The sequence below is a fragment of the Sinohyriopsis cumingii genome, chromosome 16, assembly GCF_028554795.1.
Source record: "Sinohyriopsis cumingii isolate HCF-2022 chromosome 16, ASM2855479v2, whole genome shotgun sequence".
In the NCBI taxonomy this organism is placed as follows: Eukaryota; Metazoa; Mollusca; class Bivalvia; order Unionida; family Unionidae; genus Sinohyriopsis; species Sinohyriopsis cumingii.
In genome coordinates this window covers 14,172,757-14,196,337 of record NC_142976.1, presented here as the reverse complement: position 1 = coordinate 14,196,337, position 23,581 = coordinate 14,172,757, and the positions used below count along the sequence as shown (strand labels likewise).

The 23,581-nt window shown below is 35.5% G+C and overlaps 1 protein-coding gene across 4 annotated transcripts in view; it reads right to left on the bottom strand.

Moving 5' to 3' along the window:
• The window catches only part of LOC149779968 (inositol 1,4,5-trisphosphate-gated calcium channel ITPR2-like), a 187,233-nt gene that overhangs the window by 124,041 nt on the left and 39,611 nt on the right, over positions 1 to 23,581 (bottom strand). For 2 of the 4 annotated variants that reach the window (XM_089936684.1, XM_089936687.1), the window contains 4 exons: positions 22,548 to 22,603; positions 21,509 to 21,562; positions 9,902 to 10,066; positions 7,807 to 8,045 (listed from right to left, as the gene is read on the bottom strand). In XM_089936684.1, coding sequence (XP_089792810.1) covers positions 7,807 to 8,045; positions 9,902 to 10,066; positions 21,509 to 21,562; positions 22,548 to 22,603 — 514 coding nt within the window. The remainder of the gene's footprint in view (positions 1 to 7,806; positions 8,046 to 9,901; positions 10,067 to 21,508; positions 21,563 to 22,547; positions 22,604 to 23,581) is intronic. The other 2 variants (XM_089936686.1, XM_089936685.1) reach the window with 1 other exon arrangement.

Sequence of the window (23,581 nt, the reverse complement as noted above, 5' to 3'; positions counted from 1 at the left end):
GTCTCCATTCTTGTGGGTCATGAGTGATTTTTAAAGCATTCATGAGGCCCTCAATATCGGAACAGAATATCAGATTACTTTCCTTTCTGAAGAAAGGCTCCAATTGCTGGTGGCGCTTTCGATATGCAGTAATTGTGACATCTTCTTCTAGAAGATTCCATTGTTGGAGTCTTGATCCTAGCAATTCTGCCTTGTTCTTTGATAAGTCCAAATCACGAATCAGGTCATTTAGTTCTTCCTGTGTTATTCTGTGTGGGGTTGATGATGCATCACAGTGAAAATCTGGATCACTGCATGCTGATGGACCAGGAAAAGAACAGGTCGACTCACCTTTGTCTTCGTCAGATGAATCAAGAGAATATTCTGCTGGAGGTTCTGGAATAGGAAGTCCCTCACCATGTGGAACTGGTCTCAATGCAGACGGAATGTTTGGGTAGACTATTCTCGACTTCTTTCGCTTCGTTATTCCGCCGGAAAGAGGAGGAACCAAGCAGAAGTAACAGTCATTTAGGTGGTTGCTTGGCTCTCTCCACACCATTGGGACTGCAAACGGCATTGATGACCTTTTGCAATTCAACCACTGTGAAAGCTGTGTTGTACATGTAGCACAGCATATATGCGGAGCCCAAGGCTTGTCTTGGTCACCAACCTTGCATCCGAAGTAAAGATGATATGCCTTCTTCACTTGAGAATTGATACTTTTCTTCTGGTTGGCAAATGTCACTTCCCCACAAATATAGCAAAAATTGTCCGCGGTATTAACACACTTTCGAGGCATTACTGTTCTTTATTGTACGTAAATGGATAAAATAATAAGTTTTATGTAACAGTAGCTTGAACTGTCTCGCACAACGTCTAAAATATTTTAAATGCTGAACCTATCTGATTGGGCTTTATATAGTACACTGCTTACGTCAGCTTCAGCAGCCGCCTGGCATTAGTATAATAGGCCTACACATGTATAGTACACTGCTGACGTCAACTTACTTCAGCAGCCGCATGGCATTAGTATTGCATTGCATCAGAAAATGATGCAATCAACTGTGGATGATGTGAGCATGATGGTATTATGCAATGTTACATCATTATTCCGGATGTTGCTGCAGTCCTACTGGAGAAATTTACACAGTGAAACATAGAAAATGAGGTATATGAATATCTTCAAAACGAGAGCCAATACAAATTTTTCACGGTTATATTCGTGTTCGGCACACCAAAATACTACAGATTAGGGCCTTTTCAAGTCAGTAATGATTTCACTGTTGACCAGTGTAATATTAATAATAATAATAATGAGAACTTTGTACAGCACCTAATCTGTAGAAGTTCTAAGCGCTTTACAACATTAGACAACACCTGTAACATAAAAAAACACCAAAAAACATATATAATGACATCATTATAAAAATCAAACCCCATGAAATTAGAAAACATAAAAAATATGCTGAAAATATTTAAGGTAGGAAACATTATTAGGTCTTTAAGTTTGTGTCTGAAATCAAAATAAGTGAGTTTTAAGAGCACTCCTGAATGGGATCACTGTGTCTTTGTGTCTAAGTTCAGTGGGCAATTCATTCTACATTGCTGGGCTCTAGTATGCAAAAGAACGTTGTCCATATGACTTAATTTTCATAGTGGGAATAATGAGTATATGATTGTCAGAAGAGGTGCATAAGTATCTTACTCATGTGTACACATGGGTGAGGTCAGATAGGTATGTTGGACTAGAGTCCATCAGTGAAACGTAGAACAGAGAACAAATTTTGTGCTTGATTCTGGATTGAATGGATAATCAGTGTAGGGTACAGAGCAGTGGGGAGGTGTGCTCTGAACGTGGTACTCTATGATCTGAGCAGCTGTGTTTTTATGTTTCTGGAGTAGATATTGAGATGAACCAGACAGAACTGAGTTACGATAGTCCAGTCTTGAAAGTACTAATGAGCACACAAATGTTTTAGTGGCATCAACTGAAAGATATTTGCAAATGGAGCTGATGCGTCTCTGCTCAAGATATACAGCCTTGCACATGTTCATGACATGTTGGTGCAATGTGAGAGTACTGTCCAGAGTAACACCTAGGTTTCATACTGTGTGAATTTAATGTTGGTGTTGCTGATAGTTACTGTTTGAGGTAAAGGATGTGAATGAGAAAGTCTTTGTGTTGTAATCAGAATGGCCTCAGTTTTCTTATCATTCATCTGCAGCTTGCTACATGTCATCTATGATTTCACATCAGAAATGCACATCTCTACACCTTGGATGGTAGCATCAACTTCAGTTGGGTGGCTAGATTTGTATAGTTGGGTATCGTTGACACACAATTAATGAGGCACTGGATGATGATCTATGACACTTGAGAGTGGCCGAGTGTATAGAATGAAGAGAACAGGTCCAAGAACAGACCCCTGTGGAACACCACAACAAAAAATTAACTGGGCTGGAGTGTATTCCATTTGCAGACACAATTTGTGTCCTGTTGACCAAGTAGGACTTGAAAAACAGTAAGGTTGTATTATGAATTCCAAATACATGCTGGAGATGGTGAAGTAATATATCATTGTCTATTGTGTCAAATGCTGCAGACAAATCAAGGAGGGTGAGGACTGTAATCTTTCTGCTATCCAAAAGCAGAGAGAATGTCATTAACTACTTTTAGTAAAGTAGTTTCAGTACTGTGGCAAAGGCAATATGCAGATTATACAATGCTAAAAAGACTTTGAATTCAGATGAGATACAAGCTGGGATAGAACAACCTTTTCTAAGATTTTTGATATGAATGGGAGATTAGAAACTGGGTGGTAGTTCCTTAATGTTATGGTCAGGTGTTGGTTTCTTCAGCAAAGGCTTTACAATGGCAGTTTTGAAAAATGATGGGAATTCCCCGGATGAGAGAGAGGTATTATTAACATCAGTTAGTGAAGGCAATATGGATCTAAGCACTCAAGCAGCAGTGATGTTGGAATTGGATCAAGTTCACATGACTTTGGTGCACTCTTCATCATGATTGTACGTACTAAATCCATAGAGACAGGTTCAAATGATGTTAATGGTTGCTGCTGAAATTCTGTATCCCATCTGTATCATGACAATGAATCAATTGAAATTGTGTTGTCAAGCTTATCATAATATTTGTACTTTGTCATGGAAGAAATTTGCAAACAGGTCCAGAAGGTCAACTGGAGAGAAGGTAGTTGGAAGTGGTGTACATTTGTTCCTTGACATTAGCTTGTTAGCAATCTTGAAGAGCACTTTGCAGCTGGAACTTTCCATGATCTTAGTACTGTAGTGGGCTGATTTCACTGCATGGACTATGTCTGTGAAGTTCTTCTTAGCGGCTTCATAGATTTGCTTATGAATAGTGAGTCTGGTGGAAAGCCAAAGCCTCTCAGCTTTACGACAGTCTCTTTTAGCAGTGCGAAGCTGGTCCCTAAGACTGCTATACCACGGAGAACACTTTTGAATTGATACTCTGCACTTGGTGGCTGGGGCATGTTTGTCGAGCAATGAATGCTGGCAGTTATCGAGTTGTTCTACTGTAGGAAGCAAGCAAGTTGTTAGGTTTGCTTGGATGTCATGCATTAGTTTGGTTCTATTTATCATATGGAGGTTCTCTTAGTAGCAAATAAATGTAGAGGGCTAGGGACTGATACATCAAGATGGCATATAATGCAGAGAAGACCTGATGCAAGTTCGTGGGATGTCAGGGAGGACTGTAGAATATTATTATCAGGTCTATGAAGAATCCAGTCTAAAATGTGACCATGTTTATGTTGGTTAACTGACTGTTTGAGGTTGAAAACATGAATGAAATCCAGGAGTTCTGATGTGTTTGGGTTTCCGGGACAGTCAAGTGAAAGCTGAAATCTCCAAGAATAATCAGGGTGCTACCTATCAAATTTCCATACTCCAGGAGATTCAAAAACTGCTCCAAAAAGAGAGTCACCTTGTTTTTTCTACCAGGAGGAGGGCAGTATAGGCAGAAAAAATGGACTGACCTTTGTTTCAGTGTGAGTGTGGTTTGGACTAGTTAAAATGATGTGTGGTAGAAATTGAAAGTTGTGGTGTGGTTAAGACATTTGATCAGTGAGTTCTTCTGAGAATGACAATAAGATGTACCAAGTTTCATAGCAATCCTCTAAAAACTGCAATAGTAATTGTATTCACAATATTTTGTCACATGCTAAATAGTAATCCAATGAAAACTGTGCAAATAGTTGTGTTCACAAGAATCTGTCACACACTACATATCAATCCACTGAAAACTGCAAATAGTTGTGTTCATAAGATTCTGTCACACACTACATATCAATCCACTGAAAACTGCAAATAGTTGTGTTCACAAGATTCTGTCACACCCTACATAGCAATCCAATGAAAATACTTGTGTTCACATTGCAATCTATCAAAAACTAAAATTAGTTGTGTTAACAATATTCTATCGCACACTAAACAGCAAATCAGTGAAAGCTGTGAAACTACATGTATTCACAAATTCTGTCACACACTACACAGTAATAAATTGAGATCTCTCAAACTATTTGTGTTCACAATATTTTGTCACACACTACATAGTTATTCATTGGAAACTGAAAATAGAAGTGTTCTCAATATTCTATCATACACTACATAGTTATTCATTGAAAACTGTGAAAATAGAAGTGTTCTCAACATTTTATCATACACTACATAGTTTTTCATTGAAAATTGTGAAAATAGAAGTGTTCTCAATATTATATCATACACTACATAGTTATTCATTGAAAACTGTGAAAACAGAAGTGTTCTCAATATTCTATTATACACTACATAGCAATATATTGTAAAACTGTGAAACTAGTTTTCATAGGATTCTGTTATGCAATATATCCAGCTTCAAGTCCAAAAAGGCAATAACTCTGACGAAATTCACAGGAGCAAAGTACTTTGTCAATACACACATCTTCTGATTATGACTATACCAAGTTTCATGGCAATCTATTCAAAACTGTGAAATGGCAGTTCTCACAAGATTTTGTAATGCACTGTATTTAGCTGCAAATCAAAAAGGGGCAATAACTTTCTTAACAAAAGTGAGCCTGTGATCACCCACCCAGCTGACATCAACCTAAAAGCCAAGTGCAAAATACCCATGAAATCTGGGTCAGTAGAATTCTGCAGGAATTTCTTTGAGTGCTGCTAATTACAATGCTATGAAAACAACTGCCTCAAGGTTTCTCTAATTTTTATATGCCATTAATATTTTATGACACATCAACATAATTCATACATACTGAAAGGCTTCAACAAAAGGATGCTCTGTATCAATATTGGTCAAATTCCATTAAACAGTTTTCAGACATAATGCTGTGTAAATATGTTTCAGTATTTAGTAAATGGTCATATTTGATGGTAGGTTGGCATAATTTGCATAACCTGAAATGCCATTTACAGTTTAACCTACAATACTTTCAGTATAATTTGGTCCAATTCTGTTTATTAGAAGCTATTTTCAGTTGCGACAGCCATATTTAATTGAAGACTGGCATTTAAAGAATTTTGTTAGTAACAATGGTCATACTGGACAACCAATTAGTATTCACTGAACAAGACCTGAATGGTCTTCATGACAGAATGTTATCTCAATAATTGTGTGTTTGTGTGTAAAATGGGCAAGCAGTTTTTTAGAAGAGGAAGTAAATAACTGAATGGATGATCAAAGATACATTACTGATGAATGACCAGACCCAGTAGCTCTCTTGGCCATGACAGATGAATGACCAGACCTGTAGCTCTCTTGGCCATGACAGATGAATCGCCAGACCTGTAGCTCTCTTGGCCATGACAGATGAATGGCCAGACCTGTATCTCTCTTGGCCATGACAGATGAATGACCAGACCTGTAGCTCTCTTGGCCATGACAGATGAATGGCCAGACCTGTAGCTCTCTTGGCCATGACAGATGAATGACCAGACCTGTAGCTCTCTTGTCCTTATGACCAGGCAAGTTAAACATTTCAGAGTCACAGCAATTTTGTCCATATGCACATTTTCAGCTAAACTGATGACATAATATATCTACAAAGTCATCCTACAATCCATCAAAAACTCCAAGACTAGTAATATTCACAAAATTGTGCTACTGACAGTAGGAAAGACAGATGGATGGTCCATGGGCACCAATAATCCTATATACTCTGTTTTATGAGACGAAACTGTGTACACAAAATCCTTGCCCTACTTTATAAGACGAACTTGTGTCCATCGTCCTTGGGCACACAGAATCCTATATACCCTATGGTATAAAACTAACTTGTGTCCATAGTCCTAGGACACAGAATCCTTGCCCTATTTTATAAGACTCACTTGTGTCCATGGTCCTTGGTCACACAGATTCCTATATACCCTATTTTATAAGACTCACTTGTGTCCATGGTCCTTGGTCACACAGATTCCTATATATCCTATTTTATAAGCTAACTTGTGTCCATTGTCCTAGGACACACCGATTCCTATATACCCTAATTTATAAGACTAACTTGTGTCCATTGTCCTTGGGCACAGATTTCTATATATCCTATTTTATAAGACTCACTTGTATCCATGGTCCTAGGACACAGATTCCTATATACCCTATTTTATAAGACTAACTTGTGTCCATGATCCTAGGGGACACAGAATCCTTGCCCTACTTTATAAGACTCACTTGTATCAAAATATAATGGCTATATTTTGTTTCATTTAATGTTAAAACACAAAATAAACAAACTTTTTAAAAGTGCACAAATGAAAAAAATACTATGTAACAGTACTTTATAAAGAGCTACTCATATATTAGTCAGGTGAGGAACATGCTTAGTGTCCCTGGGATTAGAATTTTATATTAGTCAGGTGAGGTACATACTTAGTGTCCCAGGGCTTAGAATTTTATATTAGTCAGGTGAGGTACATGCTTAGTGTCACAGGGCTTAGAATTTTATATTAGTCAGGTGAGGTACATGCTTAGTGTCCCAGCACTTAGAGTTTTATATTAGTCAGGTGAGGTACATGCTTAGTGTCCCAGGGCTTAGAATTTTATATTAATCAGGTGAGGTACATGCTTAGTGTCCCAGGGCTTAGAATTTTATATTAATCAGGTGAGGTACATGCTTAGTGTCCCAGGGCTTAGAATTTTATATTAGTCAGGTGAGGTACATGCTTAGTGTCCCAGGGCTTAAAATGTTATATTAGTCAGAGAAGGTACATGCTTAGTGTATCAGGGCTTAGAAGTTTATATTAGTTGATGTACAGGCTAAGTGTCCCAGGGCATAGAATTTCATATTAGTCAGGTGAGGTACCGGCTGAGTGTCCCAGGGCTTAGAATTTTATATTATTCAAATGAGGTACATGGCTAGTGTCCCTGGGCTTAGAGTTTTATATTACTAGTCAGGTGAGGTACATCCTTAGTGTCCCAGGGCTTAGCATATTATATTAGTCAGGTGAAATACCTGCTTAGCGTGCCAGAGCTTAGAATTTTATATTACTCAGGTGAAGTACATGCTTAGTGTCCCAGGGCTTAGAATTTTATATTAGTCAGGTGAGGAACATGCTTAGTGTCCCAGAGCTTAGAGTTTTATATTAGAGAAGGTACATGCTTAGTGTCCCAGGGCTTAGAGTTTTATATTAGTCAAAGAAGGTACATACTCAGTGTCCCACTGCTTAGAATTATATAAGTGTCAGGTGAGGTACATGCTTAGTGTCCCAGGGCTTAGAATTTTATATTAGTCAAGTGAGGTACATGCTTAGCATCCCAGTGCTCAGAATTTTATATTAGTCAGAGAAGGTGCATACTTAGTTTCACGGGGTTGATCTAGGACATATCCTGACTTCTTGAAGTTCTGCATAACATACTTCATGACCAGTGCCTGGTTACGCTTGATTGTTAAGTCCAGACCCTCAACTTTCACCAGGACATTGAGCAGTTCCAGGAATTCTGGGGCTTCATGCTGATGTTCTGATGCCAGCAGAACAATCTTCTTTACTTGATTGGCTCGTACCTTTAGACAGTTAGTCTGATTGGCAATAAATACCTGAAAATTGTCAAATATATTTCTACTAATTGATACAAATATTCTAATTACACAGACATGTCAGCCTATGGGCATGCTTGAAAGAAATATAAGCAGAACTTTTTCATAATTTAGGCAGCATATCTAAAATCAATAATACATTAGTTAAAAGTAAACAAAAAAACTTCTATTCATCAACTGCTCCATTTTTCAATGAATCTATACAACCCTGTACAGTCATCAACATTTAATGTCCATTGAGAACAAATGGTATCAATTCCTCCAATTCCAGAACCTTTAATACTTTCAACACTTGTTACCAAAATGATCACCATAAACAGTTTTTTTTTCTTCATCTTTCTTTTCTTTTCAGTTCTGCCATTACTTTTCACTTATTTATAGTCTGACTGGTTCTTCTTCAGCAACTTGGTGTTTTCATTGAGAAACTATATCGCACCAGTCTCTCACATTGATGCAATAGTACAGTGGATCACAACCATTTTTGCTACAAAACTAAACTAGCCAACAATAAGACCTCCCAACCCTGATTTTCTTCTGATGACCCTTCATGACCCTGTTGAGAATCCCCCATGAATCCTAACTTAAGTTGCACCCTGAGATCAGGTATCACTGGTAAAGTACTCTTCTATCTTACTACCTCCAAATAAAAACATCCTGTTCAAAATTTAATTTTTAAAAAATTAATAATTTTAAGAATTTCATGAATATAATTTGGAATGCAGAATTTTCACTAAAAACTAATATTAATTCAATAAAATAGTGGTGATCTCTGAAATCTATCCTATTTTAAATTTGCTCATTGAATTTATTTATTATAGTTATACTAAATTAATAATTAGGACTAAATAAACTTCACTGTTAATATGGAAATATCAACTTGGATATACCATATTGATTGTAAAACATGTCTGTATTGGTACTCTGAACTCAATTTCACTTAATATTCCAATTTTCTTCATCCAATTCAGTGTTTGTGGTGCCTTTCTTTTGTTTGGTTTGGAAGTATGCCATTTACTGAACATTAAGCAGGCATCAAGGATTTTGACTGTAATTACAGTATTTTTCATTCTTCTGTAATTGTTAATTTCATCTCTATGGAATATCCCATTACTTTTTACAAATATTATTAAAAGTAAAACGATCAAAACAAGTACAATTTTAAAATTGTCAAGTTGTTTTCACCCTTTCTTGTATATCTGCCTTTTCAAAAATTCCAGTGTTTATTAGTACAAGCAAGATAATGCAAAATCTCAATTTATGGAAAACTGTTGAGAAGTTTCGAGAAAGTACGGCCTGATGCCACCTTGATGATCTTCTTTACCTGGAAACTTGCACCATCATACAGATGGTCTGTTGACTGGCAATAAATAGTTTAACAGAAATTGCAAAACTTGTCCTTTGAGTACAGTGCCTGTACTAATTATTACACTTTATCTTTGTCCAATGACTCAGACATCTATAGAATTTAATCTACATGAAAGATCACTTTCAATAAGCAATCACACTTGGCTTAAACAACCACTTTCATTACCTTAAATCAAGAATGTGAAGAAATGTATAAACTGACTTGAGAGGTCACTTAGTCCTTTCCAAGGGGTGGTCCTCAAACAAATGCATGTATTTAATAATTTGTATCTTACATAGGCCTAATATAGTCAAATTGTATTAAGTCACACATCTGGAAAACAGAACAGGTGGTCTTTTATTACCAGTTGCTCCTTAACCGAGTTCACTTTCTGTGCATTTCATTGAAACAAATCCAAAGAAAGTGGCTGTTTAGGACAGATGAGTATTTAATAGAGATAATCTTACCCAGGTATGAACAAACTTTGAAAGGTTAGACTTCTGTTAATTACCTCTTTAAGTGCTAGAGCCAGATCAGATGGAACAACCTGGACATCCAGCAGTGTGTCCAGCCTGTTGAAGATTCTTCCCTTGACTTTCACATTCTCTCTGATCAGCAGCTGTAACAGGTACAAGGTCTTCTGGAACACTGTCTTCATCCCACGATACTGCTCAGCCTATAACAGGAAGTATTAAAACATGTATACTGCAATCTTTGTAGTCTGAGGCTTCTCTAAAGAGAGGCCAACCCTGATGAGTAGTCACCTTGTTCTGAACCATATTAGTCAAGATCAATATTAGTCACCTCGTTCTGAACCATAGTAGTCAAGATCAATAGTAGTCACCACATTCTGAACCACTGAAGTCAAGATCAACAGTAGTCACCTTGTTCTGAACCAAAGTAGTCAAAATGAAAAATATTCACCTTGTTCTAAACCAGAGTAGTCAAGATCAATAGTAGTCACCTCATTCTGAACCAGAGTAGTCAAGATCAAAAGTAATCACCACATTCTGAACCATATTAGTCAAGATCAACAGTAGTCATCACATTCTGAACCAGATTAGTCAAAATAAAAAATATTCACCTTGTTCTAAACCAGAGTAGTCAATATCAACAGTAGTCACCTCAGTCTGAACCATAGTAGTCAAAAACAATAGTAGACACCTAATTCTGAACTACAGTAGTCAAGATCACTAGTTGTCACCTTGCTCTGAACCATAGTAGCTAAGATCAATAATAGTCACCTCATTCTGAACCACAGTAGTCAAGATCAATAGTAGTCATCTTGTTCTGAGCCAAAGTAGTCAAAATAAAAAAGTCACCTTGTTCTGAACCATAGCAGTCAAGACCAATAGTAATAAACTCAATCAGAACCACAGTAGACTAGATCAATAGCAGTCACCTCCATCAGTCATAACAGTCAATGTCAAGAGTAGTTACCTCAATCTGAACCACATCAGTCAAGATCAATAGTAAACACCTCATGAACCACATCAGTCAAGATCAATAGTAGTCACCTCATTCTGAACCATAGTAAAGATCAATACAAGTCACCTCCATCTGAACCATAGTAGTCAAGATTGATAGTAGTCACCTTGTTCCAAACCAAAGTAGCAAAAATCAATAACAGTCACCTCGTTCTGAACCAGAATAGTAGTAACAACCAATAGTAGTCACCTAGTTATGAACTAGTATAGCCAAGATCAATCATAATCATCTCATTCTGAACCATAGTAAAGATTAATAGCAGTCACACTGTTCTGAACCAGAGAGCAATATTAGTCATCTCAATCAGAACTATAGCAGTCAAGATCAACAGAAATCACCTCATTATGAACCACAGCAGTCATGATCAAAATTAGTCACCTCATTCTGAACCAAAGTAGTCAAGATCAATATTAGTCACCTCATTCTGAATAAAAGCAGTCACAATTAATAGTAGTCACCTCATTCTGAACCATAGCAGTCAAGATCGAAAGCCACCTCAGTCAGAACCATAATTGTTTAGTTCAATAGTAGTCACCTCTTTCTGAACCATAGTAGTTGAGATCAATAGTAGTCCCCTCAATCTGAACCATAATAGTCAAGATTGATAGTAGTCCCCTTGTTCTGAACCAAAGAGGTCATGATCAATGGTAGTCACCTCATTCTGAACCAGAGTAGTAAAGATCGATAGTAGTCACCTAGTTCTGAACTAGTGTAGCCAAGATCAATAGTAGTCACCTCATTGTGAACCATAGCAGTCTAGATCAATAGTAGTCACCTGCATCTGAACCACAACAGTCAAGATCAGTATATGCAAAGTCTTTATTGCAAATAGCAATACTGCAAAAGAACCCACCACATTTATTAAAAAAATTCAATGCTTGACCCCTCCATCATAAAACTTGACTCAATGTTTCAAATAAAAATCTTTACTTCACACTTAGAAATTTTACTGGAAATAAATTAATGCAGCTTTCTTTTTGGTTAAAATATTTTTCAACAAGATTTAGAGAAAGTTGTATCATGCAAATGCATGACCAACTGAGGAAATTGGACAGGTAAAACCTTTAAACTCTTTTCCTAAGCTCTATGTCAAACATTTTGACTCCTAAGTAATGATTCAAATAAAACCTAGCAACCATTATGAAACCATTTTTATGAGGGGGATAATAATATTCTCATTAAATATCATCAAATTATATTGTAGATCATGTATGTCTTTATGAATGCCAAACACTGAGGTCAAATGCTTATTGTTTTATGGATACCTTATTTCTTGTTAAGTAAGACAAACTGACAGTCAAAATTCAGTTACTAAAAACCTACTGGAATGCTGTAAGACAAACATTAGAATCAAATTTTCAAACGTAAACACTAGTGTTGATCATTGTTCCTAAGTAAGAATACATCAAACTGCATGCAACAACAGTGTTTATTGCTGAAAAAGAATAGCTGAATACAATTCTTCCAATTTTGTCTTAAAACATTTTGGAAAACTTTGTAAATAAATTGGACAGGTAAATGATAGAATGATCTGCATCAGTGATATCAATGACGAATAAGTATTTTCAACAAGTTTAATCAACTACAGTATCTCAAATCATGACCCATATTATATATTAAATTACCTGTACGAAATAATTAGGCAGATTCCACCTGGAACTTAAGCAGACTCCAGGCGGAATCTGCCTAAAATGTTAAAAATCTGGTTACTACAAAGGCGGACATGGAAAATTTGAAAAGTCAAAGATGAATTCATCTAAGAGTCCGTCTAACTCTAAGATGGACTTTTGTCAAATTCCTGCTATAAATACATCTTTAGGCGTAATTTTGGACTTGGTTGATTTTCCACCCACCATCTAGGTGGAATTAGGAACTTAGTCACTGGCATCTATTATATGAAAGGAGGAATCAGGACTTAGTTTATTTTCTAACCAACATCTAGGCGGAATGAAGAACTTAGTCATTAACATCACTAAAGAAGGCATAATTAGGACTTGGCTTTTGTGTGTCTGTAAAGTTAAATGACTGAAAATATAGTGATATTTTGTGATTGTAATATCACTGACAGTTCAATAAAAATATCAATAAGATATAATACAATTTATAGTTTCTGGTACAATTTGAATGATTTTCAGCAGCATTTAAAATTATTTCCTGTTTCTGATAGCTGTAAATTTTTATTGTTTATTTTGGACACAATTTTTTTAATAACTTCTTTCCACAGCTTTCCTTGTTAAATTTCTTTTTCAAATTTGTTGTTGTTGTTGTTGTATTTTTATTTAACTTCAATTGGATTTAACTGCCCTCGAACAAGTTTTCATCTTGTTTTCTGTTTTAAAACATAATTTTGCTTTTCTCCTGACCTGAATTTCCTCAATATGGACCCATTTTTTAATATCGTCTCCGAAACTCTTTTTTAAATAATGCTCTATCCGGTCCCATTCCACAACGAGCTTTCAAATAAGTATTTGTTTCGTTTATTGTTTAACAGAGGATCATTGTATAAAGCTTTCTGATTGGTCAACATTTTGTAATTGCCCAATGAATCATCGTGTAACAGAAACTGATTGGAAAGAGCATGTTTACTAAGCATGGCGATTCGAATTTTCGAGCAGGACGAGAGATTGAATAACCATTTGAAAAATGTGCGGCAAGGAGAATACCCTAAACGCAAATTTGATGGGAACATAACTGGTCAATCTGTATGAAAACTGAACGCTAGGCCAAGCATTTTGCTTTTTGTGCCATAAAGAGCTTTACAGTAGCGGCTAACGTGCTAAATAGGACATGGAATTGAATCGGGACGATTTCGAAGTAATATACAACTCCAAACTGATTAACTTCAGAATTTAAGAAGGGACAACGTGTAGATCACTGGTGGGAATTGTTGCCAGATATCCATGCCTATCAAAGATAGTCATATCTTTGCGGAGTTTTCTTGACCGAAAAGTAGAATCTACTTTCAATCTCGTGAGGCATTATTGTGTATATAATCAAAATATTCTTGGTGTGTTGGAATTCAGTGTAAAATAAGAGTTATTATATCATGATAAACGTTTTTCGCGGCTGCTTTTGGAACAAGGACTAATTCGAGAGACCACAACAGCATCATAGTTTGTGCAATCAAAAATCCAGTCTACAGTACAAATGACATAAGGCAGGCTCCTAGCTTTTCTTCTTTTCATAATCAAATTGTCTCAAATGGATGCTTTTCTGTAATTTTGCATTATTTTCACGGCGGAATTTTTCAATGCAGATTAATATTTAATATTTTATATATGTTTATGTGTTCACAGATGCCTTTGCATATGTTCCAGACTTGATACTTTGATTTTTAAAACCACTTAATTATTTAGTGTCAGATACTTCATATCATGTTGTATATACTGTATATGTTGTACACCACAGATAGAAGGCCTCAAGGTAGATTAGTTATGTAACTTGTTCTTGTTGTTGTTCTAGGGTTTAACGCCATTTTTCAGCACAAGATAGGCTATACATGGCGGCCAGTATAACTGGTGGAGGAAGAACCCTGGAAAACCCAGGGAAGAACCACCGACCCACGAGAAGCTACTGGCAGGCTTTCCCACATACCCACGCTAGCCAAGCCTTGGACTCGAACCCACGCAGACAGAGGTGAGATGGCAGTGATCCAGAACGGTGAGCGCTTTAGACCACTCGGCCACTCGGGGCCCCAGTTATGTAACTAATTGAATTACCTTCTCTAAATAAAGTCATTATTATTATTATTGTTTTTATTAGTATTAACTCCCATTTCTCTTGCCTTGGATGTCATATAATTACAACATCAGTATAATTGTTTTCATGCACACTTAAATATCACCTTGGTTAATAAAGTCCTGTTTAATTCATATCCATTATTTCTTTGAAATGGCTGAAACACTAACAAAAACTTCAGTAAAATACTATATAATGATCAAAATTCTAGTGAAATCTTACAAAAGTTGTAGTCATTTTTTGTGTGAAACCTCACAAATATTTCAAAGAAATTTGAGTGAGACCTCAACATAATTTCAATGGAAGTTTTGGTCAAAATATGTGTGAAATCTCACCAAACTTTAAAGTGAAATGAATATTACTAAGTGATGCCATGTTGGATTAAATTTTATATGCAAGAAAGAAAATAGCATTGCCCCTTAGGATAAGTAAAACCTAAATCTTATTTGATAATGTCTGTCAAAATAAAATTTATGATCCATTTTAAATATTACTGTGAATATTTAAAATTGATTCCCAATAATATCTAAAAAATTATTAGGCAGTTTAATACATAATAGAAATCTGAAGTATATTTTTTATGGTTTATTCAGAAAATGCTTAAAAAAACCCATATGAAATCTGCCTTGACATTTTCATTACTGGATGGGGTTTCTGCAGGTATTTCCATGTAATTAGGCAGAAATAAAGATTCCGCCTAGTAACAGTAATTTCAAGCAATATTCCACCCTGAATCTGCCTAAAAGTGATTATATAAGGGGAATCTAGGCTAAATAAGCGGAATAAACAGATTCCACCTGGTAGACGGAATAAACAAATTCCACCTAGTAGGCGGAATAAACTAATTCTGCCTAGTAGGCTGAATAAACAAATTCCACCTAGTAATAGACGGACTAATTTACATATTTCGGGCTGTATTCCACCCTGAATCTGCCCTGAACCCACCTAAAATTTATAATAAGTGGAATCTAGGCTTTTAGTGAAGTTCGCTTTAAAATTCCACCTGGAATCTGGTTAAAGTCAGGGTGGAAGTTTTCGTACAGGTAATAATCACCCACACAGTATCTCAGATCGTGGCCTAAATTATACATTAAATTAATAATCACCAAACAGTATCTCAGATCATGGCCTATATTATATATTAAATTAATAATCACCCACAGAGTATCTCAGATCATGACCAATATTATATATTAAATTAATAATCACCCACATAGTATCTCAGATCATGACCCATATTATATCTTAATATTAATAATCACTCACACAGTATCTCAGCTCATGGCCTATATTATGTTAAATTAGTTATGTACATCAAGTAGGTAAAAATCAAAATCAAAATTTAGATGACTACATTCCTAAATTACATAACTAACCAAGACATGCACATGCACACACAAAAATACATGCTAAATTCTCTAAAGGAAACTACTTCACCAAATCAGTAAAGAAAATCAATGAGAATGTAAAGGATGAAGCTCAACAGCAAATCATGCATACTTTTTTTGTATTTATACATAGGGAGTCCTATAGCCTAGTGGCTAGCAAATCTATTAAAAAGAGATACTCGTTGCTTTTCTAACTTCATTCAGGGTACATGGACAGCTCTAGCTGATTCACCTACACATCCATACCCATCTTATCCAAGGGGAATGGGTGGGCAAGATCCTGTAATGGCCTGGTGTCCAGGGAGACTGAATTAAACAGTGAAGAGAGGGGGGATGTCTGCAACAACTTGGTGTTCAATCTAACCAGGGTTACATAGGATTGAGTGGGATGGACCCTGCAATGGCCTAACATCCAATCCAGAAGGACTATAGGGCAGGGGAAAATCCTGAAATGGATTTGTGTCCTATCTAGTGGAACTGAAATAGTAGGAGGAGTGAGAGAACTTTATAATACTAGCCTGGTGTCCTATTAGACTGAAATAAGCAGTAAAGGGTGGGGGAAGTAACCCTGCAGCAGTGACCTGGTGTCCTATCCAGGGGGATTGGGGTGGAGGAAGAAAAAGGGCTGTAAAACGGCTTGGTGTCCTATCTAGGGGGACTTGGGATGAGATGGGAAGGGGCCCTATGACCTGCTTAGTGAACAAATAAAGTGAACAGTATGCAGAGGGAAGGAACAATGCAGCAGTGGCCTGGTGTTCATTCCAGGGGAAATGGGGGGAGGTGAAGGAAGTGTCCTACAGTAGCCAGCCATCCTATTTAAGGGTACTGAAGTTAACACTATGGGGGAGAGAACTGAACCTTTGCAAAATTGATCTGGTGTCCTTTACATGGGGACTGGAAGCAGTGTAAAAAGGGGGCCTACATTAGCCTTGTGCCCTATCCTGGGGGAATTAGGTTGAGAGGAAGGGTCCCTAACATGACATGGTGTCTTTTCTGGGGGGGGGGGGGGAATTGGTATTGAGTAACACTAGCATGAGAAAACCAGGATAATTTCATCCTTACAAGCTGCCACCACAATGCCTTAATAGAAAAGCTGGTACCATCCCAAAACTTTTAAAAGTATATGCTTTAGAGTGCTGATTACATGCTAGTAAAACATTTTATAGCCATAAAATTATCATGAAAACCACTTGAAACATTTAGTGAATTCTGTTTTGTATGTGAACAGACTACTGTTTAATATAGGATTAAATGATCATGGTTGAGTATTTATCGATGTGTAAATTTTACCTAATCACAAAGTAAATAAAGTTCGAAGGACTTTATGTAAACTAGTCATTAAGTAAAATTTGCACATCGATAAATACCCAACCAGGATCATTTAATCCTTATAATTCCAATTTACTTCCTCTCTAATATCAGATCAGCAGATTTAATCAACAAAATATTCACTTTTATGTACATCAAAGTTTTCTTTCATCAGCCTCTTAACTTCAATAGAATACATAGCCCTATCTTTGCTAGCCATCCATACAGAAATTTCTAATGGATTCCATGTGGAATACTTCAGGAATCCATATGAAAGAGATATGGACTGAACAACTTATGGAATCAGACAATTTATTCCATATTAATTCCATAAGTACTTCACAGCAAGTGAAAATTCCATATGTAATAAAGTTGCAACTTTAATCCATAAGCACTTTTTTCCACATGGAATCTGATTTTCCTCGATATGGACCCTTTTTTAATATTGTCTCTGAAACTTTTTTTTACAATGATCTGTCCAGTCCCATTCCACAACGAGCTTTCTAATAAGTATTTGTTTTGTTTATTACATAACAAGTGATCACTGTAAAGAGCTTTCTGATTGGTGAAAATTTTGTACTTGCCCAATGAATCGTCGCGCAACAGAAACTGATGGGAATGAGCATGCTTGCTAAACATAGTGATTTGAATTATCAAGCGGCATATGACTTTCAATAACCATTTGAAAAATACGCGGCAATGAGAATAGCTTGAATGCAAAGTCGATGGGAACGTAATTGGTCAATCTGTATGAAAACTGAACACCAGGACTAGTATTTTGCTTTCTGTGCCATAAAGAGCTTTTCAGTAGCATCTAACATGCTAAATATGACAAGTTATTGAACCAGGATGATTTCGAAGTTATATAGCTCCAAAATGACTAACTTCCAGAATTTAAGATGGGACAGTGTATAGATCACTGGTGGGAATTGTTGCCAGATACCCATGTCTATCAAAGATAGTCATATCTTTGCCGAGTTTTCTTGGCCCACAAGTAGAATCATCCTTCAATAACATGAGTGGTATTATTGTGTATATTATCAAAATATTCTATGTGTGTTACTGTAAAATTCAGTGTAAAATAAAAGTAATTATATCATGATAAGCATTTGTCATGGTTACTTATGGAACAAGTACTAATTTAAGAGACCACAACTGAATCATAGTTTGTATATTAATCAAAAATCAAGTATGCAGTACAACAGTGACATAAGAGAGGCTCCTGCCATTTCTTAAAGTCATAACCAATGTCTCAAATGGATGCTTTTCCGTAATTCTGCATCATTTTCAGTTGAATTTTTCAATGCATGATATTATTATATATTTTATATATGTTTACATGTTCACAATAGTCTTACGATGTAAGATATAGCACGTGCTGTTTTTGTTTAAGTGCTATGTCTTGCTATCCAAATAACAGGCTTATATAGTGTGTTCCAATGTCATTGACATCGGAACGAGTAGTCAAAGTTTCAGGAATATCTCACACATTTGACAGCATATATCGACACTCTTCCATTATTTTGTGTAATTAATATACTAACTGTCTTTATCCTGGTGAAATGAAAATATGACACTAGCAAACGGACGCATTTTCATGTTCCATTGACATACATTTGAATTTGTTGTAATGCAGTGGTAGTCGAGGTATGCCGAAGTATGTTTAAGTAGGTTCATGTGGCAGATAGGTTTGTTGAATGAAACAAAATGTTGCTTTACAGTTCCAACAGCAGAGTATATTTTAATTTGTTTCGTTAAAGGATAATATTTCAACTTAACCCAATTTTGGCATTCCCAGCTTTCATCACTTTCCAGCCAAATGAAATGTAGGCCAATGAAACTTGAAAAAGGTCCATTTCTTTTGTGAGAATTTGAATTTATTAGAGAAAAGATATCAGGGTAAGTAAAGTCTGACAAAACATTTATTTTATAATATTACTTTGCAGGAAAGTGTCATTATTGGTTGCCAGTTGTGTGTGATATTTCTGAAAATTTGACTTTTGTTATACTGTTAGTCAACAACAGCGCCGTTAGTTAGGCAGTAAGACCCATCACCCCCAGATAAAAAATATCTAAATAATGTCTTTATTATTATTATTATTATTAACTCTCATATCTCTTGCCTTGGATGTCATATGATTACAACATCTGTGTTTTCATGTAAACTGAAATATCATCCTGGTTAATAAAGTCCTGTTTAATTCATATCCATTATTTATTTGAAACCTTTTGAAATGTCTTAAAGAATTTCGATACAAGTTTTGGTCAAAATATCTGTGAAATCTCACCAAACTTTCAGTGAAATGAAAAAGACTTAAGTTATGCCATCATAGATTAGGTTTTGTATGCAAGACAGAAAATGGGGACAAGAAAAACCTAAACCTTATTCGATATTGTCAGTCAGAGAACACATTTTGAAAGCTATTTCTGAATACATCCTAATACATCAACTTCCAGGTAATTTTCAAATAACCTAATGCCTAGTTGTGTTAGAAACATCATTTTTCATTGGCTATTTGGCTAGCCCATGAGCAAAAGGTTAAAAGTTTTTTTGGGTATTTTGTGCTTAATGGACCCATTATTTTCGTATTAAGATCATTCTTTATTCCAAACGTCCATCTTATCTTACCTTTTGCAAAGGTTCATCTGTCTGCACTTCATACTGGTCTGCCTTTCTATAATACCACCCACTTTAGTGTATCATACATGACCTTGATGCTACAGAACTCAGCAGAAGGCTACTACCTCCTGCCACGTAAACTCACCGCCAGGGGTTAATGTGTTACTAGAAATCTGAAGCAGATTTTTTATGGTATATGCAGAAGGCACTTAAAAATCCCATCTGAACTCTCCCTTAAGTCCACCTGGAAAATTTCAGATGGGATGGACTATTATCAAATTGCATATGAACTATTTAAAAATTCCATATGGACCATTTACAAATTCCATATGGTAATTTTCCAAATTCCATATGGTATTTTTCCAAATTCTATATGGACTATTCACAAATTCCATATAGACTATTGCCAAATTCCATATGGATTATTCACGAATTCCATATGGATTATTGCCAAATTCCACATGGAATTTTAGTTTTATTCCATATGGATAATTTACAGATCTCATGGACTAATCTGCATATTCCATGGGATTTTCCATAAGAAGTGCGTAAGAAATCCATAACATTTCCATATGGATACACTGAAATCAATAAGAGTGGTTCAGCTATAGAATAAAAATGTCCATATGGATATTTCTGTAAAATTATATATGGATTCCATATCCGGTCCATATGGAAAATTTTGTACAGGTAAGATTCATTGATTCTTTATACAGTGATATGGGGTAGAATGTCATAGTGATATATTGTTATGATCATTATTTTAATATAAAAAAAATGCCTGTATGCTTTTAAACTAGGAATATTCCTTTTTATTTTAAGTATGCTTGCATATGGCACATTTTGTTATAGCAACGCTTTTGTTACTTTCTACACATTTTGATCTTTCAAAAGCTAAATCATGTCCATTTTTAGTGATATCCCTTGGTTGACGCCGACCTTTAATAACTGCTGCTGTAACATGTTGAGGTGAAATGCAATAATTTCCAAAAATTGGCTTCTAAAGCCTGCCATATGCTTTCTTTGGCAAAAGGAGTGAGTGTTGCAGTGCAGGAAAGTCTGTGCAAATACATTGTTTTCATTTCTAATCATTGATTTTAAGCTGTGGCTTGTCATGTTTGATCGGAAAACACAGGAGTGGCTGGGTGGGAGCTTGTTTTTATTATTATTAGGGTGTAAGGCATTGATATAAATAAAACTTCACATCAAATGATCTGGAAACGGGGAACCAAAAGTAGTCTACAGAATTTATCGATGTGAAAAAAATTCCAGATCAGTATCACATGACCGTTTACATCCAATCAAAACAGAAAATGCAGTCAATTTATAAAAATTGGAATTATTACCATAAGAATAAGTCAACATTTTCCCATCAATATACATGAACATTTGTTTTAAGACATAGTCTTAAGAAAATGTATCAACGTCATGAATTCTGAAGGTCAGAACTATCACATAATTTATAAACAATATATCAAGCAAATAGTTATAATATATAACAAAATAGCATTATTGAGAGTATAAAGCTAAATTATGAGACAGAATTTATGATGATAGATTCAGTGCATAGTCTTACAGGTTTGTATATCTTAGCCTTTTCCTTTCCCCGTCTAGAAGCATCTTCTGACACCTGCAAGTGGGCACAGGTATTACACTTGGTTACATGCATTTCTAGTACTATCAACAATATAGTTTACCACAGTAAATATACATACATACAACTCCAACTGCAAACAATATAGACCTTATGTTTTTGTCCTATAATGTGCTGATAGATCAGGGTATATTTCGTTTGCAATACCCATTACTCCTAACAAAATGCATAGACCCAAATCTGCTGGCATAGCTAGTTCTGTACAGTTTGCAGTTGGACTTGACTATTAATCAAGTATATATAGTTCCCTTGTGTTCATTTGAAAAGTTTCCTAGATAGATACAAAAGGTAGGGGACTGTATATCAGATGACATTTTAAAGACAACTACATTTTATTTATGGATAGACACACACCTAAAGTTTCCATAAATTCCTTCTGATGATATTGAGAAATCTAGTTTAGAATAAAATCTGTGAGGTTATTTAAAGCTTAAAAGTCAGTAAATTCATTAAATAAAAATTACATTTACATTGTTATAGCTACAACAAAGGCAGAAGAATCCTAACCTTATATCATAGAATGATTTGAGTTTGCAGCTGACAGCATCCAAGAGGTACACAAAAGTTAGACTTCAGTCACCTACATTTGACTATATGAAGGACAGTTTTCTTGCACTTACATTTCATGTTTCATCTAACTTAATAACCACAAGTTTTTTGCATGATCATGTATTTTAGGACTTATTCAAAACTGGTGTCAATCAAACCAGAAATTTCATTAATCAAAAACACATACAGAGGTTTACATACTAAAATGGTGTGAAAAACAAAAGTCAAAACTAGAAAGGTAAGCATTTAGTTCATGCACATTAAATGTATTAAATTTCTTGAAAACCATTAGTCGTAATTAGGGCTAGGGGATAGTTGTTGACACAGTGACAGGTATCTATCCTAAATATTTAATCAGAACTAGGGATAGTTGTTGATGCAGAGTGAGATCCAAGGGACAGGAATCAATTACCAGCAGTTTGGAGTCAATCTCTTGAGACAATATGTCCAGAACAATGTCCAAAATACCTGCAATAAGAGATGAAAAGTAATGCAGTATGAGATGAAATGGAGTAATAAATAGGATCAATGAACTGTCATGAGGTGAAAGAACTGCCATATGAGATGAAATGTCATATGAGATGAAATGGAATGTCATATGAGATGAAATGGAATGTCATATAAGGTGAAAGTACTGTCATATGAGATGAAATGGAATGTCATATGAGCATAGCATATTTTAAATACAAACTTTATCTTTTCTCTTCAGAGAAACCTCTGAAGCTAGTCTTTCAGAATTGCATGCTATCATGCCTACAAATGTATCCAATGAAAGAATAACAAAAAAATACCTTTTATTTCCCATTTGATGTCAATAATTGACTGGAATTTCTTTATTAGAACCTGACTTTGAAGCATGCTTAGCTCATGTACTTAACTCATAGTGGTCACAATTCAACATTTCTAAAAGGCTATCTGAGTTAAAGAAGATTTTCAAACAGCCAGAGAAATGCATTTAAATAATTCCAAATTACACATCATTAAATCTCTGTAGACATATTGATTTTTTTTCACATGAGATCTTGTGTATTGGAAACATTTAATAAGCACTAATTACATATTGTTTAAGTTAACATAAATTAAGGAAAAATCAACTTTGAAATTGAACACTGAATTGTTAAGTACATTGACTAATTGGACCCATGAGGAGCTAAAGCATTACTTTCTGATCTGGCCACTCTATATCATATTTTCTTTCAAAAACAGATTTTTGAATATCTCTTATTTCTTAGTTGACAACAATTAATTTTTCACTACCATTTAGCAGTCAACAAGGATTACCAAGTTTACTATAGCTCAAAGTTCAAATTCAAAAGTGCCCAAACTAGGCATAACACTTAGGTTGCACATGGTATGCATTATTCTGTTATTCTTGCAGAGAACCCTTTGTTACAAAAAAATCTAAACCTTCTGTGTCAATATGTTGGAACTCCTTGCTTGGGCCTG